At 42.7% G+C, this 21,420-nt stretch overlaps 1 protein-coding gene across 10 annotated transcripts in view; it reads right to left on the bottom strand.

The window, feature by feature from the left end:
• The window catches only part of LOC132875513 (kynurenine--oxoglutarate transaminase 1-like), a 68,908-nt gene that overhangs the window by 28,427 nt on the left and 19,061 nt on the right, over positions 1-21,420 (bottom strand). For 2 of the 10 annotated variants that reach the window (XM_060912341.1, XM_060912345.1), the window contains exon 1: positions 9,075-9,274. The exons of 1 other annotated variant lie outside the window; for it this stretch is intronic. Coding sequence is in view for 2 of the 9 variants with exons in the window: in XM_060912337.1 (XP_060768320.1) it covers positions 7,343-7,429 (87 nt within the window). In the remaining 7 variants the exon portion in view is untranslated. 7 more of the 10 variants (XM_060912337.1, XM_060912338.1, XM_060912344.1 and 4 more) reach the window with 7 other exon arrangements.

The following is a 21,420-nucleotide window of genomic DNA, read 5'->3' as shown; positions in this document are numbered from 1 at the left end:
TTTAGATAGCTTCCCTTTGTCTTTAGCAACACGTGCTCAGTAGGCCTCACCAGGCCTAACAAACACACTTTAGCTAGGCCATAGGGCCTTTCACAAACACACACTAGCAACACAAGGCTAATCTAGGCCTCCACCACGTGTAGTTAGCTACACGAGGCTAAACACATGGTCAAGTCACACACACACACACACACACACATTAGCAACAGACCTAATCCTTTGTTCTATTTAAATAACATTCTTTTGTTTTAGCTAGCAACAAGCTAGGCCATACACACACCACACATGTATATACACACCTCACTGCTTGTATATATTGATTTATTCTTTTTATCTTTGTTATAATAAATTCATTTATTAAACAAACTGTTTGTGTGAACGATATGAAGTCCCCAATCTCCCTCGAATTCAAAAGGGTGCATATAAAAGTTATGTAATGTTGTAAGTGATCGTAATAATTTGGAAATATACCATAATTTAGCTGTTTGGTAATTTATTATTAAGCACCAGGATTAATGGTACGATTCACTAAATGATTCATTGAACGATTCACTAAATGATTCATTGAACAATTCACTGAATGATTCACTTCAAATGAGACTGATTCTATGGTATGATTCAATTCAAATGAGTCAAAGTAAACAATTCAATGGGATTGATTCGTTTCAATTATTAACCTTCAAACTTAATGAGTGATTTAATGAGATTGATCACTTGATATCAATAATTAACTGATTGCACCCACAGTTAAATTGGTGCCTCGTGTGAGGAAGATTGGTTTGTTGACTTCTTGAAATATTGTTGCAGCAACAAATAAACTATCAGTTTAATTCAGCAACTGCTAAGGTATATCCCCAGGTGTGCTAAAACGGTTAACAGTAGTGTGATAACCATATCACAAATACTCATAACCTATTTAACTTAGAATAAGAGAGCCTTTCCAAACAAACCTTATTAATTAATTACATAGTTAATTAATAATGACTAAATTAATAATTAACTCATTTATTAATTATCTAGTATCCAGCCTAAGTAAATTGGCATCCCCTCGCGTCTCAAAAATGGAAGACAACGCTCAAGACGTGTCTCTCCTTGAGGTCATCGCAGACCTCCTTCACTGCTCTGCCTCCGGAAAGGCAAACATTAAGAGCACGAGTGAGAGTGAATGCCAAAACAACATAGACAATTCAAACAAACATGAGAGATCCAAAAAGAACAACTATTAGTGTCCAAGCGGCACTAGGTAAGCTATTCCTATCATACTTCCAAGATGCTGATTCAGAAATCAGACGCCTTCGCGGAGAGGTTGAAAGGCTGACCACCAGCAACGCCAAGCTGACAGCTGATAATAATGATTTACATAGGGAGCTTGAGCTCTTGAAGACCTCCCTTGATGATTGCACCGAACGGCTAGAGAAAGCCGAAATGGTTGCTAAGAGGGCTGCCCAGGAGCAGACCCCCCAAGAGCAGCGCGAGGGGCGTGAAGGACCCCCAACAATGCGCCAAAGCTCAGAGCGGGAAGAGGCATCCGAACCGGACACCATAAATGATCTGGTCGAGAACCAGACATCCCGCCAAACTCCATCAACTCGCTACACGACTCCGTCGTCGTCTAGCCAGGATGGAGCCGCCCTGCGCTCATCCCGAGCCCAGGCCCGTAGCACACCTAGGTCAGTGCGCTTCAGTTTCCCTGATCCATCTTCAGATGAATCAGACCACGCATCTAGTGCGAAACGGGAACAACACCAGAGTAGCTTAGATAGTGAGTGCTCAGAAGAGCCAAGAAGGTCGCACAAGGACATGCACCAAACCCTTCGCTTATGGCAAATTGACCTACTTGCCAAAGATGTCGGGCAATTCGATCCCAACAATCAAAGAACTAATGTAAATAACTATTTACGAGAAATTGATCGATGCCTGATGGACCTGCCGAACGCCACAACACGTGAAAAACTTAGACTAATCTGGAAGACCTCCAGTAGTAGCGTTCGTGCCTTTTTAGAGACACTACCCCCAAACATTCGCGATAGTTATTCGAAACTTCGCAATTACATGAGGGAAGAATATGCGCCATACACGGACGAAACCTCCGCGATATTGTGTGCATTACAAATCAAACAAAAACGGTCTGAGGCACCTCGTGAATATTACAGACGGCTACGTACTGCCTATTTCCAAGGTAGTAGCGCACCAGGGTTGGAAGAAGATAGAGGTTTCATATCTCTCTTCTTACATAACCTCCACCCAAGCGTGCGGACCCATGTCACACTGACGTGTCGACAAGGTCACTATTCGATGAGGGAAATTAGGCGACTAGCCCAAATGACCTGGGAGACCATCGTCAAAACCGCAAACGGAAACGATGATGACCCCAGAGTCCTTAGGCTCCAGGATGCAAATGGGCCCCCGCTAACCTTAGAAGGAGGCGAAGCTCCAAAAGGGGGACCCACCTGGAAAAATTCCGGTCCAGCCCGATCCTTGCCGAGCCATCACAAGGGTGAGTGGAAAAATTGACAAGGTAAGGCCAGGAGGGACCGAGGGCGAGTCCACAGTGACTATGGCAATTGCCCATCACATGAAAAGGGTCGTAGGGAACAAAACGGTTGGCAGCAAAACCGTCATCCCTGCTCTGACCAGAAACGGCAGAAGCGTTCCGACCGTAGCTCTAAATGTAAGGGTAGAGACGACCAACACAGTGACTCAGACCAACCTGGTGAGTTCCCCTCAGAGCTGGACTCTTTAAAAGCCCAGTTGGCTGAGATTAAAGAACTGTTACAGGAGACGTCAGACCCCTCAACAGATAAAACAAAAGAGCCCAAGAAAAATGACAAAAAGCTATTCGCTGGCATGACTAGGCCAGGAACCACGGGTATATCTCGTGAAAGGGGGAGGAGATCCCTCTGAAACAGCAGGCGAGGGTCAGGATGTAGGGCCCCCCCTGGTGGCGAAGGCAAACACACAAAACGCACCTCTCATGTGCGCTAAAGTCTTCACCACCATTTTTCAGACACACGGCTCTCACAAGGCGACCCAATCCCAACCAAGCCCTGCAACATAAACTTAGTCAGCTTCACACAAAACAAAACCCCACAGTCGTTGGATCCCACAAAATATGCACAAACCCGTTGCGACGAGATTAGTGCGAACACTGATCAACCAAACGCCACGCGAGATCAAATTTCCGATGAACTTCAGTTCATGTCTTTGTACACCGAGTCCGATGTCGAAACACCCGACATCGCGACTCCCCCTAGTGGCAAAAATCTCCCTCTATCCATCGACTCAGACACAGACACCCATTTCACTGCTGGTGTAATGGCTGCGCTGTGGAACATGTTAGGCGTCAAGGCGAAATTCCATATCGCGTACCACCCTCAATTCTCTGGTCAGGCTGAACGAGCCATTCAAACCATTGTGAGCATGCTGCGAAAGTATATCACAAACCATGGTAAAATTTGGGACGTGAAACTTCCCTTGGTGCTAAGGGCCATTTGGTCCACCCCTCATTGCGCCACTGAAGTCACACCCTTTGGGATGATGACTGGGCGAGAGTCGGTTCTTCCCCCGCATCTCCTATACAACCCAGAGGCCATGAGCGTCGCGATTGCATACACCGCACATCAACATGTCGCCGACCTACGACGCCACCTACAGTCAACCTTTACAGGTGCCCAAAAGAATCTCGATTCGAGAGTAGGAGGACACAAAGCCTACTACGCCCGAATCTCAGAGAAGTTCCTACCACCCTGGTCGAGACCTTTCGATCGTGGGAAAACCGTTCCCCGTCGCGTATCACATTAGGACATCTAGGCCTAATCAAACACTTTCATATTGATTTCCATGATAATCGAATCAAACCTTTTGAACAGTCCTCACTCCAAAAGGGGGTGGACGACAGCTAGGCCCATCATGTCCACCTAGCTTGTACGCATCACTCAACCATAAGCGTACACTAACCTTCCCGGTCAGACTTCACCAACCCAATGAAGTAATAACCCTTCAGTATAACACTGCTATTATTACTAGTGTGTATTCATCGCAAATACACCTGGCATATAGTCTTGGCATTGGTATCCTCATTTTTCTGAATCCACAAGACTTAGAGATATGCACCTCCACTAAAGACATCCACTGGGTCTGCCCAGGCAACCCATACATGACACTACATGCCAAGTTAGATAAGATGGTCTGTGTCCCTGATAGCTTTAGCTGCAGTAGCGCACGCTCTCTGGCCAGACCACCCACTGCTATTACCAAACACAGATGATTTCTAGAAGATTAGGTTTGCCAACCCAAACACTAATACTTCTTTCCTTCCTTCATTTCTTCTCTTGTTTTTTTTTATGCACAAGAAATTGAACACTACATGTTTCATGTTCAATGTTTTTTTTTTATGTGGTTTTGATCTAGTTAGATAGATAGTGATTATATGCCCAAAATGCCCATAGTGATATGCCCAAAATGCCTCTGTCTCCAACTGTCTTACTGGAACTCACAAGTTTACACAGTCTTCACAGGACACCATGGACTGTGCAGAACAAGTCTACCTCAAGGACTATGGACACGGCGATGATACGATACGGTGCTCTCAGTGCTACGACTCCGTCGTACCCCTGAGACCAAAAGGGGGACTGTAGGTATCATGCCGCCATCTTGTGTCAGAACTACAATTCCCAGGCAACTTCCGCGTGACCTACGTCACGCGTGGGCGGGATCCCCTACGTCAGTCTGCCATGCACGCATAAATCCAAGCGGAAGCTCCGCCATGTTGTTTCTCGTGTCTGGATTTCAACGGATCTAGACGCCTAAAGGGACGCTCTCCATCAAAAAGACGTCTTCTTTCTTGCAAGATCCATCACTCAACGCGATTTTCTTTCTTACCCTTGGCAAAGGTAAACTCTAGAGTTGCGCGATCTTTAAACTCAACCTGAGTTACAACCGGATTACTTGCATTAGAAGTGACGTCATGACTGCAGCCCAGGCAGTTAAAAGTTAAGAAGTGATTAAATCCTTTTTAACTCAAAAGCACTGTGCATCTGATCAGAGACTTTTCCTCACGAACGCTGAGGTTCGGACCAAGAATCCTCTGCTTTCTACGGGAACCACCCAAGTGCTCCGCTGGAACCGAAAGTTTTCTGCGCCTCCATCACGAACGGCTCACGTGCTCCCACGGCGAGGCCCGAAACTACACCGGCAAACATCTTCATATCTTGCTAAAGGCAGGATTAAGTAAGATTTTGGCATTTGGGCATAATTAGGATAGTCTTAGGAATTTGCTTTTATTTGAAATAGTGTGAATTTAAACCCAGGTTTATCTGTTACACTGTTAGACACGCAGCGTGTTGATTTATTTTGGTTCTATGTTCTCTCAATTGTTTGATAGGTTGTGCATGCTCCTGCTCTCTCTCTCTCTTATTCTGACTAACACTAATTTCCTTATCATACGTTTTGACCTTATCAAGGTTTCGATGAGTTGGTAATGTTATGAGTGTGGAATCTTTTTGTTACTGAGAAAACACGTGCTCAACAGGCCTGACCAGGCCTGATACACTTTAGATAGCTTCCCTTTGACTTTAGCAACACGTGCTCAGTAGGCCTCACCAGGCCTAACAAACACACTTTAGCTAGGCCATAGGGCCTTTCACAAACACACACTAGCAACACAAGGCTAATCTAGGCCTCCACCACGTGTAGTTAGCTACACGAGGCTAAACACATGGTCAAGTTCCACACACACACACACAAGCACACATTAGCAACAGACCTAATCCTTTGTTCTATTTAGATAACATTCTTTTGTTTTAGCTAGCAACAAGCTAGGCCATACACACACCACACATGTATATACACACCTCACTGCTTGTATATATTGATTTATTCTTTTTATCTTTGTTATAATAAATTCATTTATTAAACAAACTTTTTGGGCGGCACGGTGGTGTAGTGGTTAGCGCTGTCGCCTCACAGCAAGAAGGTCCTGGGTTCGAGCCCCAGGGCCGGCGAGGGCCTTTCTGTGTGGAGTTTGCATGTTCTCCCCGTGTCCGCGTGGGTTTCCTCCGGGTGCTCCGGTTTCCCCCACAGTCCAAAGACATGCAGGTTAGGTTAACTGGTGACTCTAAATTGACCGTAGGTGTGAATGTGAGTGTGAATGGTTGTCTGTGTCTATGTGTCAGCCCTGCGATGACCTGGCGACTTGTCCAGGGTGTACCCCGCCTTTCGCCCGTAGTCAGCTGGGATAGGCTCCAGCTTGCCTGCGACCCTGTAGAAGGATAAAGCGGCTAGAGATGATGAGATGAGATGAAACAAACTGTTTGTGTGAACGATATGAAGTCCCCAATCTCCCTCGAATTCAAAAGGGTGCATATAAAAGTTAATGTAATGTTGTAAGTGATCGTAATAATTTGGAAATATACCATAATTTAGCTGTTTGGTAATTTATTATTAAGCACCAGGATTAATGGTACGATTCACTAAATGATTCATTGAACGATTCACTAAATGATTCACTTCAAATGAGACTGATTCTATGGTATGATTCAATTCAAATGAGTCAAAGTAAACGATTCAATGGGATTGATTCGTTTCAATTATTAACCTTCAAATTTAATGAGTGATTTAATGAGATTGATCACTTGATATCAATAATTAACTGATTGCACCCACACAGGTTAGGTTAACTGGTGACTCTAAATTGAGCGTAGGTGTGAATGTGAGTGTGAATGGTTGTCTGTGTCTATGTGTCAGCCCTGCGATGACCTGGCGACTTGTCCAGGGTGTACCCCGGCTTTCGCCCGTAGTCAGCTGGGATAGGCTCCAGCTTGCCTGCGACCCTGTAGAAAAGGATAAAGCGGCTAGAGATAATGAGATGAGACAAACAGGCATCAAAACAACATATATAACTTTTAATGTGATGGTTATGAAGTGTGCGAAATACCCTGTACACTGCAAACTAGCGACAGATACGCAATAGATAGCTCAGGTAAGCTAATCAGTCAGCATACCGTAGCAAGCTACCAAAACCTGAGGCCACAATAACCAACCTACAAGACTGAATATGATAAATGATGGAAATAGTGGAAAAACTGGAAACAGTGAATGAAAATAAAAATTTACTGTTTTATTTATTGAGTCACCACACAGACCTACTCTCGTTGAATAAAGTGAGCTGAATGACCGCCAAACTGAGTTCGGCCAGGTTCTAACGCCATACCAAAACAAAATACATCACTGATTCCTTCACATTCAAAGGTTAAAAACATTCATCCTACTGTACGTTCAAAAACGTTCATCATAGTGTGGCACTGTATTATCTAATTCTCACTGCTTATAACTATACACCTACCCGGTGGAGATGAGCTGGGAAACTGAAGACTGAAGGAACAGTATTGAAAAGTATTTTTCCAGTCTCACCTGTGAAAGGTAATCCCATGTGATCTCGTTTGGACGGTAAACCTGTTGGTACAGTTAAACGCAGCACATGAATGAGGCATCTTTATTCTCGGCTGCTGTCTAGACGCTATACCAGAGACGGTTGAAGAATCTCCACTTTGCCACATCCAATATGGCGGCAAGGATGACGTATGATTCTACGCAGAACGCGGCGTCTATGTTTATATGTCTATGTGCGCAGTAGTGAAAAAACGGACAGCCTGACTCGTACACGATATGATTTGGAATTCTTCTGTATTTTCGTCCTGCCGATAAACACATCGATTAACACAGACACGGCACGCGTTTAATATGTGGCGGCTTTAGTTGACAGTGTGTCTGAGGCTACATCCACACGACAACGGCAACGAGATTTTTTTTTTTTTTTAAATATTGCGTCCACATGGGCAACGGATCAGTAAAATTTCAGGTTCATATGGCAACGCAACGCTTGCTGAAAACGATGCAATACACACAGGCCCGGCGCCATGGGGGGGCGAAAGGGGGCGTCGCCCCCTCGTGGCTACAGCCCCACCCCCTCAACGGAGACTCAGATCACTTAATTGTTTTCTTATGAAAATATAATGTATTATAGACGTATTAATAATTTGCATTTTCAAATACAAAATATTAAGTGGTTGCGCATTGCACAAAAATACATTTCACATAAATCACTACGGTTAGCGCTGTCGCCTCACAGCAAGAAGGTCCGGGTTCGAGCCCCGTGGCCGGCGAGGGCCTTTCTGTGCGGAGTTTGCATGTTCTCCCCGTGTCCGCGTGGGTTTCCTCCGGGTGCTCCGGTTTCCCCCCACAGTCCAAAGACATGCAGGTTAGGTTAACTGGTGACTCTAATTGACCGTAGGTGTGAATGTGAATGGTTGTCTGTGTCTAAGGCAGCTGGGCCATAGAAGGTTCACGCTGCATGCTACACGTTCACGTGAAGAACCGGACCCTGGGCCATTAAACTTCATGCTTGGATGTTCACGTGTTGCGCCTGTTCTACTTTGACCGAGTAACCAACAATATGGACTCTTCGGATGACGACGATTGCCTCATTCTGCTTTTACTGAGACAGAGGAAGAGAAAAAGGAACAGAATTTGGAGCCGAGAACACTTCCTTCTGAGAGAAACCCGTGGTGAATTTCACCGAACATTCTATAATCTGCTTGACAATCCCGATGAAGAACTATTTTTCAATTATACCATTCAATTATATTTTTTCTGAAGTTTTCCCCTGAAAGCATAGAGTTATCTCCCTAGACCCGTTCTGATTGGCTGGCGCGGCGGTGACCGCATGCATTGACTGGAATTTCCATCTTTACGCCTAGAAAAAAGTGTGCATGTTCATTTCACGCTTCACGCGTGAAGTGTGCAGCGTGCAACGTGAACGCCGTTCTATGGCCCAGAGCAAGTCATGCTACGTTTGTCCACTTTTCTTTACACGCGTGCAGCGTGAACCTTCTATGGCCCAGCTGTCAGCCCTGTGATGACCTGGCGACTTGTCCAGGGTGTACCCCGCCTTTCGCCCGTAGTCAGCTGGGATAGGCTCCAGCTTGCCTGCGACCCTGTAGAACAGGATAAAGCGGTTACAGATAATGAGATGAGAAATTAAGACCACTGCGAATTTCGAGCCCTGAAATTCTTACCAATGAACACAAAAGTTATGCCTCCATTTCACTGAATCCCTCTGTTCTTCCTTCAGGGTCTAAAAACCTGTCAGTTCACTCCTATGAGCTGGAAAGGTTCTAATCCAGACTTTTAGCTTTCCTGTTAATGAATGCTAACACACATCCTGATCGGGATAATGACGGCTTTTATAAAAGCATAATTAAGCTTTAATATTGCCAGTATGACAGTTACCGAAGTTGTTAATCCTTTGTCCACAGTGTGTTGCAGCTGACTTTCATTTCTTCAGTCGGGCTGTGAACCATCAAGTACTGGCTCAATCTCAAACACCTCCTTTTTCCCCCATGACGTTGAGTGCACTACACGTGGTAAGCAGTGCTTTTAGTGCACTAGGGGATCAATAAGGATCCAGAAGGCGTTTGGACATTAGCGATGGGTCGCTCATGAACGAATCGGTTCCTTGAGTTTTAAGTAAATGTCAAATGAATCTTCTGAATTATTCGAAAGATTGTATGGATTGCAACGCATACTTATTCTGTTATTTAGAACATATAGTAAATAACAGGTTTTAGGAAATAATTGCAGCCATAGTTATGGAAAGAAAAACAAATCACTGGTCAAAGTATCCCAAACGTTGTCCGCTTTAAGTGTGCATTACAACGACAGAACAGTTCCTGTTTACACAAAGATGGAGATAGCTTTTTTTTTTTTTTTTAATTTAAGATTAGACAATACAAGAACAAAACAGTAAGAACATGTGAAAGACAACGTGACAGACATTCCAAGACATGACAAAGGCATAAATAAAAAAAATAATGTAGAAAAAAAAAATAGGGGTGATAAGATAAATAAGTGAATAGAATAACATAAAATAATAAGTTTAAAGAAAGAAAAGGAGATATAAAACGGCAAATTGAAATGACAGAGAATTTCACTTAATGTAATTTGAATAAAATTGAATAGCTGATAAGCACTTTTTGTTGGATTTGACATGTGACAGAGAAATACATTTTTAATTCAATTAAAAATAACGGGAATGAGGGAGTTGCCTTGGACATTTTTGACTTTATGTATATGGAATTTACCTAGTAATATAAAGAGATTAATTATGTTAAATTTATTATTATATGAGAAAGTGCCAAAAATAATGATTTTCTCATCAAAGTGATACTTGACTGTAGTTTTAGCGAAAAGAAAATTTCCCAAATCTTTCCAAAAGGTGATAAAAAATGGGCATTTATAAAATAAATGGATAATACTTTCTCTATCTTTTTTACAAAAGGTACAGCTGTCATCGATATCGGAAAATCTGGAGATGTATGCATTAGTAGGATAGATGTTATGTAATAGTTTAAGATGTAATTCTCTGATTTTGTTAGAAATTAAAAATTTAAATGGGACAAGCCAAGCTCTACTCCAGTTTATATCTTTGAAGAGGGAGTTCCAATAAGTCTTTCCATGAGGAGTTATTTTTCTTTTGCTATAAAGGCATCTTCTAATATGTTTATTTGTACATTTATAACTAATAAACTGGATTCCATCTCAATAAAGTGTCTGTTGAAGGTTAATAACCTTGTGTAGATTACTACAGCCTTTCATTAGCTCTTTCAAACCGCTGGGAATAGAGCTAACTCATCTCATCTCATCTCATTATCTCTAGCCGCTTTATCCTTCTACAGGGTCGCAGGCAAGCTGGAGCCTATCCCAGCTGACTACGGGCGAAAGGCGGGGTACACCCTGGACAAGTCGCCAGGTCATCACAGGGCTGACACATAGACACAGACAACCATTCAGCGACAGCACTAACCACTACACCACCGTGCCGCCCCATAGAGCTAACTATAAATCTATATTCCTTGGGTTTGATGGGAAATCCTTTTTTTCGCAGAAACATCTCATATGACAATATATGACCTTCGTTGTTAAAAAGATCCTTTAAAAATATTAAGTTTTTTTCGACCCAGTTTTGACAATAGAGGGACTTGCGTCCTTTAATAATATTCTCGTTATTCCAAATTATTGTTTTGTGTGGAGAAAAATTGTGTGAGTAGCACAATTTCCATGCTAATAAAGCCTGTTGATAGAATTTTGATAGACCAAGGGGGAGCTTGGATACATTATAATCACATCTTAACAGAAAATGTAGACCTCCTACTTCTTTAAATATGTTGTGTGGGATGAAATACCATATAGAATCAGGTGTTCTCAAACATTCTTTCACCCATTTCAATTTAAATGTGTAATTTAAGTCCTTAAAGTCCAAAAGTTCAAAGCCACCTTCCTCCCTGGATCCAGACAAGATCTCCTTCCTCAGGTAATGGTGTTTATTCTTCCACACAAAGTTAATGAAGATGGTATTGATGTCTTTGCAGGTTGAGTCCAAGACAGTGAGAGAGAGAGCAGGGTAGACAAAATGTGACGCTCCTTCAGCTTTAGTTAACAAAATTCTTCCTATGATGGAAAGGTCTCTTTGTAGCCACATGTTTAAAATGGATTTGGTTTTGTGAAGTTTTGGGGAGAAGTTGAGAAGCTGGCGTTCCATCGGGTCCTTACAAACATGAATTCCAAGAATATTTAACACAGTTTTTAACAGGTATGTTATACAAGATTTTGTCCTCAGTTTGAAATAAACACAGGATTTCACATTTGGATTTGTTCAGTTTTAGGCCTAATGCAGCTGAAAACGAGTCTGCTAGAGATATAGAATGTTCAATCTGTTGTTTATCCCTTAGAAATAAAGCTGTGTCATCAGCCAGTTGAGTTATTCTTAGCTCTTTACCAAAAATGAATAAACCTTTAAGGACAAGATCATGGAGAATGTGTAATGAAAGGAACTTAACAACAGTCAAAAATAAAAAAGGTGAGATGGGACAACCTTGACGAACAGATCTCATGACAGGGAACCTTTGTGTGGTATATGGGTATAACAAAACACTGCTGTCGATATTCTTATAAAACATTTCAACTGTTGAAACAATTGTTGGAGATAACATGTGGGTCAGGGGCTACAAAAGTAACGTCATTTCCTGTCGCCCAGAGGCATGTGACCCGTTCAACAGAAAATCGAGTTCCGGGTTCGGAGACACCAGCGCGCGCGTGCGCGGAAGTACACTTTGTTGAATATCCGCTTCACCTACCGAGAACGTTAAATCAACCGAATAAGATAAAAACAAGAATACAAAAGTCATGTGTAGTTGTCTGAAACTCGAGAAAATAAGGTTTTTATGCTGATGTTGGAAAAGAATAACGACACAAGAAAGAGGAAAAACGTTATTTTGTATTTCATGCATCGCCTGCTCACTTAACTGGACGGGGGAAACGCTATCAGTTTTGCACATGCGCAGTCAACGCGCACAAAATCTGGGAGCTGTACGGACTGTTTGTGTCACGAGATTTGAGCCTTTAGAGGAGAAAAGCAAAAAAAAAAAAACCCAACCTCTGAGCTAGATGATCCGATTCATTGAAAAGAGCCAGAATTTTCATCCCACATTGAACCCTGATTTCGACGTAAAATATCTGGAGAGCTCATTGTCCGATCCGCGCTGGAGAGACGAGTGAAGCCAGCTGGCCGCCATCTTACCACTCACATCGCGTGTATTTGGTTTATATGTTAAACCGTTGTATCCGATCAAATTTGCCCTAAGAAAAGTATCTCCCGGCTTTTTACTCTTTTCATTACTTCCTCTTATTTTCTTAACGTTATCCACATTCCTTACATATCTTTATAGCGCTCCCTCTTTGTTGTTATTGTATTTTTTTCCTTTTCAGTCTCTGATCATTTTTCTTTTTCTGAACGGCTCTTTTACAACTATAATTATTTTCACAGAGATTATTTCAGCTTTTCTCTGATACAGGGCATCTTTCTCGTTCGTATATTTCCTCTTCCTTTCTATTTAAGACAGTTGTTGAAACAGAATTATTTTCTCATGTTATTTGCCATTTTCACTTCATTCTCAGTCATGTATTAACAGGTTATTGGTCACATAATTCACATCACACATGAAGCGATCCTGATAGAGTTCAATAACTTGTATATTATTCCTCAGTGGGCAGCACGGTGGTGTAGTGGTTAGTGCTGTCGCCTCATAGCAAGAAGGTCCGGGTTCGAGCCCCGTGGCCGGCGAGGGCCTTTCTGTGTGGAGTTTGCATGTTCTCCCCGCGTCCGCGTGGGTTTCCTCCGGGTGCTCCGGTTTCCCCCACAGTCCAAAGACATGCAGGTTAGGTTAACTGGTGCCTCTAAATTGACCATAGGTGTGAGTGTGAATGGTTGTCTGTGTCTATGTGTCAGCCCTGTGATGACCTGGTGACTTGTCCAGGGTGTACCCCGCCTTTCACCCGTAGTCAGCTGGGATAGGCTCCAGCTTGCCTGTGACCCTGTAGAACAGGATAAAGCGGCTAGAGATAATGAGATGAGATAATAATAAAGGCTTATTAGCTTTATCCAAAACAAAGTTTGGCTCGGCGGCATGATGGAGTGGTTAGCACTGTCACCTCACAGCAAGAAGGTTCTGGGTTCGAGCCCCGTGGCCAACGAGGGGCCTTTCTGTGTAGAGTTTGCATGTTCTCCCCGTGTCTGTGTGGGTTTCCTCCAGGTGCTCCGGTTTCCCCCGCAGTCCAAAGACATGCAGGTTAGACTAATTGGTGGCTCTAAATTGACCGTAGGTGAGAATGTGTCTCAATGTGTCAGCTCTGTGATGATCTGGCAACTTGTCCAGGGTGTATCCCACCTCTCGCCCATAGTAAGTTGGGATAGGCTTAAGCTGTTCAGTGGCATATACAACCCCGATTCCAAAAAAGTTGGGACAAATTGTAAATAAAAATGGAATGCAATAATTTACAAATCTCAAATCTGATCTTGTATTCACAATAGAACATAGACATATCAAATGTCGAAAGTGAAACATTTTGAAATTTCATGACAGCAACACATCTCAAAAAAGTTGGGACAGGGGCAATGAGAGGCTGGAAAAGTTAGAGGTACAAAAAAGGAACAGTTGGAGGACCAAATTGCAATTCATTGCAATTGTCAATTGGCAATAGGTCATTAACATGACTGGGTATAAAAAGAGCATCTTGGAGTGGCAGCGGCTCTCAGAAGTAAAGATGGGAAGAGGATCACCAATCCCCCTAATTCTGCGCTGACAAATAGTGGAGCAATATCAGAAAGGAGTTCGACAGTGTAAAATTGCAGAGAGTTTGAACAGATCATCATCTACAGTGCATAATATCATCAAAAGCTTCAGAGAATCTGGAAGAATCTCTGTGCGTAAGGGTCAAGGCCAGAAAACCATACTGGGTGCCTGTGATCTTCGGGCCCTTAGATGGCACTGCATCACATACAGGCATGCTTCTGTATTGGAAATCACAAAATGGGCTCAGGAATATTTCCAGAGAACATTATCTGTGAACACAATTTTAGTGACTGGATGCTGGATGGAGAGTGATGCTCAACTTGTCTCTTCAGAATTCCCCATATGTGTTCGATTGGGTTCAGATCAGGAGACGTACTTGGCCACTGAATCACTTTCACCCTGTTCTTCTTCAGAAATCCAACAGTGGCCTTAGATGTGTGTTTAGTCATGTTGGAAAAGTGCACGATGACCAAGGGCACGGAGTGATGGTAGCATCTTCTCTTTCAGTATAGAGCAATACATCTGTGAATTCATAATGCCATCACTGAAATGCAGCTTCCTGACACCAGCAGCACTCATGCAGCCCCACATAAGGACACTGCCACCACCATGTTTCACTGTAGGCAGCATGCATTTTTCTTTGTATTCCTCACCTTTGTGACACCATACAGTTTTGAAGCCATCGGTTCCAAAAACATTTATCTTGGTTTCATCACTCCAGAGTATAGAGTCCCAGTAGTCTTCATCATTGTCAGCATGGGCCCTGGCAAACTCTAGGTGGGCTTTTTTGTGCCTGGGCTTTAGGAGAGGCTTCTTTCGTGAATTCCATTCCTCTGCAGTGTACGCCGTATTGTGTCACGGGAAATAGTCACCACAGCTTGGCTTTCTACTTCTTTAGATAACTGCAGTGAACTTGCATGCCGATTTTCTTCAACCCTTCTCATCAGAAGATGCTCCTGTCGAGGTGTTAATTTCCATGGACGACCTGGACGTCTCTGTGAGATGGTTGCAGTTCCAGCTTTCTTAAATTTTTGTACCACTTTTGCTACAGTATTCTGCCTGATAAGTAAAGCTTTGCTGATCTTCTTGTAGCCTTCATCTTTGTGGTGTAAAGAAATTATTTTCTTTGGGGAATTCTGAAGAGACAAGTTGAGCATCACTCTCCATCCAGCATCCAGTCACTAAAAGAAGTCGTTGTTGAAGAATGGAAAAAGATTGATGTTGCAAAATGTTGCCAACTTGTTCATTCCATGCCTAGAAGACTTGGTGCTGTCATTAAAAATCATGGCGGCCATACTAGATGTAGTAGTTTTTGTTGTGGGGTGTATTCATTTTTGCACCACCCTAATTTGAGTAAAACTGAAAAAATGTGTCATCTAAGTTATATTAACCTTACTTTCACATTATAAGTTAAACAGACGTTATATTAAACTTTGTCTTGTCAACATTTTGGAAATTGTTTGTGTTCCTTGAGATATTGTTTAAAATGTTACTTTTCAAAGGGAGTGTACTCATTTACGCTCAGCACTGTATATCTGTGTGTGTGTGTGTGTGTATGTATGTATGTGTATATGTATACACAGTTAGGTCCATATATATTTGGACACTGACACAAATTTTGTTTTTTTTACCTGTTTACTGAAACATATTCAAGTTAGGGCGGCACGGTGGTGTAGTGGTTAGCGCTGTTGCCTCACAGCAAGAAGGTCCGGGTTCGAGCCCCGTGGCTGGCGAGGGCCTTTCTGTGCGGAGTTTGCATGTTCTCCCCGTGTCTGCGTGGGTTTCCTCCGGGTGCTCCTGTTTCCCCCACAGTCCAAAGACATGCAGGTTAGGTTAACTGGTGACTCTAAATTGACCATAGGTGTGAATGTGAGTGTGAATGGTTGTCTGTGTCTATGTGTCAGCCCTGTGATGACCTGGCGACTTGTCCAGGGTGTACCCCGCCTTTCGCCCGTAGTCAGCTAGGATAGGCTCCAGCTTGCCTGCGACCCTGTAGAACAGGATAAAGCGGCTAGAGATAATGAGATGAGATATTCAAATTATAGTTATATAATGGACATGGACATAAAGTCCAGACTTTCAGCTTTCATTTGAGGGTATCCACATTAAAATTGGATGAAGGGTTTAGGAGTTTCAGCTCCTTAACATGTGCCACCCTGTTTTTAAAGGGACCAAAAGTAATTGGACAATTGACTCAAAGGCTATTTCATGGGCAGGTGTGGGAAATTCCTTCGTTATGTCATTCTCAATTAAGCAGATAAAAGGCTTGGAGTTGATTTGAGGTGTGGTGCTTGCATTTGGAAGATTTTGCTGTGAAGAAAACATGCGGTCAAAGGAGCTCTCCATGCAGATGAAACAAGCCATCCTTAAGCTGCGAAAACAGCAAAAACCCATCCAAGAAATTGCTACAATATTAGGAGTGGCAAAATCTACAGTTTGGTACATCCTGAGAAAGAAAGAAAGCACTGGTGAACTCATCAATGCAAAAAGACCTGGACACTCACAGAAGACAACAGTGGTGGATGATCGCAGAATAATTTTCATGGTGAAGAGGAACCCCTTCACAACAGCCAACCGAGTGAACAACACTCTCCAGGAGGTAGGCGTGTCAATATCCAAATCTACCATAAAGAGAAGACTGTATGAAAGTAAATACAGAGGGTTCACTGCACGGTGCAAGCCACTCATAAGCCTCAAGAATAAAAAGGCTAGATTGGACTTTGCTAAAAAACATCTAAAAAAGCCAGCACAGTTCTGGAAGAACATTCTTTGGACAGATGAAACCAAGATCAACCTCTACCAGAATGATGGAAAGAAAAAAGTATGGTGAAGGTGTGGTACAGCTCATGATCCAAAGCATACCACATCATCTGTAAAACACGGCGGAGGCAGTGTGATGGCTTGGGCATGCATGGCTGCCAGTGGCACTGGGTCACTAGTGTTTATTGATGATGTGACACAGGACAGAAGCAGCCGGATGAATTCTGAGGTATTCAGAGACATACTGTGTGCTCAAATCCAGCCAAACTGTTTGGTCGGCATTTCATAATACAGATGGACAATGACCCAAAACATAAAGCCAAAGCAGCCCAGGAGTTTATTAAAGCAAAGAAGTGGAATATTCTTGAATGGCCAAGTCAGTCACCTGATCTCAACCCAATTGAGCATGCATTTCACTTGTTAAAGACTAAACTTCAGACAGAAAGGCCCACAAACAGACAGCAACTGAAAACCGCTGCAGTAAAGGCCTGGCAGAGCATTAAAAAGGAGGAAACACAGCGTCTGGTGATGTCCATGAGTTCAAGACTTCAGGCATTCATTGCCAACAAAGGGTTTTCAACCAAGTATTAGAAATGAACATTTTATTTACAATTATTTAATTTGTCCAATTACTTTTGAGCCCCTGAAATGAAGGGATTGTGTTTAAAAAATGCTTTAGTTCCTCACATTTTTATGCAATCATTTTGTTCAACCGGGCGGCACGGTGGTGTAGTGGTTAGCGCTGTCGCCTCACAGCAAGAAGGTCCTGGGTTCGAGCCCCGGGGCCGGCGAGGGCCTTTCTGTGCGGAGTTTGCATGTTCTCCCCGTGTCCGCGTGGGTTTCCTCCGGGTGCTCCGGTTTCCCCCACAGTCCAAAGACATGCAGGTTAGGTTAACTGGTGACTCTAAATTGACCGTAGGTGTGAATGTGAGTGTGAATGGTTGTCTGTGTCTATGTGTCAGCCCTGTGATGACCTGGCGACTTGTCCAGGGTGTACCCCGCCTTTCGCCCGTAGTCAGCTGGGATAGGCTCCAGCTTGCCTGCGACCCTGTAGAAGGATAAAGCGGCTAGAGATAATGAGATGAGATGAGATGAGATTTTGTTCAACCCACTGAATTAAAGCTGAAAATCTGAACTTCAACTGCATCTGAATTGTTTTGTTCACAATTCATTGTGGTAATGTACAGAACCAAAATTAGAAAAATGTTGCCTCTGTCCAACTGTATATAATACACACACACACATATATATATATATATATATATATATATATATATATATATATACACACACACACACACACGTGTGTGTGTGTATGTATATATATATATATATATATATATATATATATATATACACACACAACCCCGATTCCAAAAAAGTTGGGACAAAGTACAAACTGTAAATAAAAACGGAATGCAATGATGTGGAAGTTTCAAAATTCCATATTTTATTCAGAATAGAACATAGATGACATATCAAATGTTTAAACTGAGAAAATGTATCATTTAAAGAGAAAAATTAGGTGATTTTAAATTTCATGACAACACCACATCTCAAAAAAGTTGGGACAAGGCCATGTTTCCCACTGTGAGACATCCCCTTTTCTCTTTACAACAGTCTGTAAACGTCTGGGGACTGAGGAGACAAGTTGCTCAAGTTTAGGGATAGGAATGTTAACCCATTCTTGTCTAATGTAGGATTCTAGTTGCTCAACTGTCTTAGGTCTTTTTTGTCGTATCTTCCGTTTTATGATGCGCCAAATGTTTTCTATGGGTGAAAGATCTGGACTGCAGGCTGGCCAGTTCAGTACCCGGACCCTTCTTCTACACAGCCATGATGCTGTAATTGATGCAGTATGTGGTTTGGCATCGTCATGTTGGAAAATGCAAGGTCTTCCCTGAAAGAGACGTCGTCTGGATGGGAGCATATGTTGCTCTAGAACCTGGATATACCTTTCAGCATTGATGGTGTCTTTCCAGATGTGTAAGCTGCCCATGCCACACGCACTAATGCAACCCCATACCATCAGAGATGCAGGCTTCTGAACTGAGCGCTGATAACGACTCGGGTCGTCCTTCTCCTCTTTAGTCCGAATAACACGGCGTCCCTGATTTCCATAAAGAACTTCAAATTTTGATTCGTCTGACCACAGAACAGTTTTCCACTTTGCCACAGTCCATTTTAAATGAGCCTTGGCCCAGAGAAGACGTCTGCGCTTCTGGATCGTGTTTAGATGTGGCTTCTTCTTTGAACTATAGAGTTTTAGCTGGCAACGGCGGATGGCACGGTGAATTGTGTTCACAGATAATGTTCTCTGGAAATATTCCTGAGCCCATTTTGTGATTTCCAATACAGAAGCATGCCTGTATGTGATGCAGTGCCGTCTAAGGGCCCGAAGATCACGGGCACCCAGTATGGTTTTCCGGCCTTGACCCTTACGCACAGAGATTCTTCCAGATTCTCTGAATCTTTTGATGATATTATGCACTGTAGATGATGATATGTTCAAACTCTTTGTAATTTTACACTGTCAAACTCCTTTCTGATATTGCTCCACTATTTGTCGGCGCAGAATTAGGGGGATTGGTGATCCTCTTCCCATCTTTACTTCTGAGAGCCGCTGCCACTCCAAGATGCTCTTTTTATACCCAGTCATGTTAATGACCTATTGCCAATTGACCTCATGAGTTGCAATTTGGTCCTCCAGCTGTTCCTTTTTTGTACCTTTAACTTTTCCAGCCTCTTATTGCCCCTGTCCCAACTTTTTTGAGATGTGTTGCTGTCATGAAATTTCAAATGAGCCAATATTTGGCATGACATTTCAAAATGTCTCACTTTCGACATTTGATATGTTGTCTATGTTCTATTGTGAATACAATATCAGTTTTTGAGATTTGTAAATTATTGCATTCTGTTTTTATTTACAATTTGCACTTTGTCCCAACTTTTTTGGAATCGGGGTTGTACACACACACACACACGTGTGTGTGTGTATATATATATATATATATATATATATATATATATATATATATATATATATACACACACACACACACACACACGTGTGTGTGTGTGTGTGTGTGTATACATTTTATATATACAGGTACTGGTCATATAATTAGAATATCATGAAAAAGTTGATTTATTTCAGTAATTCCATTCAAAAAGTGAAACTTGTATATTATATCCATTCATTACACACAGACTGATATATTTCAAATGTTTATTTCTTTTAATTTTCATGATTATAACTGACAACTAATGAAAATCCCAAATTCAGTATCTCAGAAAATTAGAATATTACTTAAGACCAATACAAAAAAAGGATTTTTAGAAATGTTGGCCAACTGAAAAGTATGAACATGAAAAGTATGAGCATGTACAACACTCAATACTTAGTTGGGGCTCCTTTTGCCTGAATTACTGCAGTAATGCGGCGTGGCATGGAGTCGATCAGTCTGTGGCACTGCTCAGGTGTTATGAGAGCCCAGGTTGCTCTGATAGTGGCCTTCAGCTCTTCTGCATTGTTGGGTCTGGCGTATCGCATCTTCCTCTTCACAATACCCCATAGATTTTCTATGGGGTTAAGGTCAGGCGAGTTCGCTGGCCAATTAAGAACAGGGATACCATGGTCCTTAAACCAGGTACTGGTAGCTTTGGCACTGTGTGCAGGTGCCAAGTCCTGTTGGAAAATGAAATCTGCATCTCCATAAAGTTGGTCAGCAGCAGGAAGCATGAAGTGCTCTAAAACTTCCTGGTAGACGGCTGCGTTGACCTTGGACCTCAGAAAACACAGTGGACCAACACCAGCAGATGACATGGCACCCCAAACCATCACTGACTGTGGAAACTTTACACTGGACCTCAAGCAACGTGGATTCTGTGCCTCTCCTCTCTTCCTCCAGACTCTGGGACCTTGATTTCCAAAGGAAATGCAAAATTTACTTTCATCAGAGAACATAACTTTGGACCCCTCAGCAGCAGTCCAGTCCTTTTTGTCTTTAGCCCAGGCGAGACGCTTCTGACGCTGTCTCTTGTTCAAGAGTGGCTTGACACAAGGAATGCGACAACTGAAACCCATGTCTTGCATGCGTCTGTGCGTGGTGGTTCTTGAAGCACTGACTCCAGCTGCAGTCCACTCTTTGTGAATCTCCCCCACATTTTTGAATGGGTTTTGTTTCCCAATCCTCTCCGGGGTGGGGTTATCCCTATTGCTTGTACACTTTTTTCTACCACATCTTTTCCTTCCCTTTGCCTCTCTATTAATGTGCTTGGACACAGAGCTCTGTGAACAGCCAGCCTCTTTAGCAATGACCTTTTGTGTCTTGCCCTCCTTGTGCAAGGTGTCAATGGTCGTCTTTTGGACAACTGTCAAGTCCGCAGTCTTCCCCATGATTGTGTCGCCTACAGAACTAGACTGAGAGACCATTTAAAGGCCTTTGCAGGTGTTTTGAGTTAATTAGCTGAT

Source organism: Neoarius graeffei, chromosome 28, assembly GCF_027579695.1.
Source record: "Neoarius graeffei isolate fNeoGra1 chromosome 28, fNeoGra1.pri, whole genome shotgun sequence".
Lineage (NCBI taxonomy): Eukaryota > Metazoa > Chordata > Actinopteri > Siluriformes > Ariidae > Neoarius > Neoarius graeffei.
This window is presented reverse-complemented; position numbering and strand designations above follow the sequence as displayed.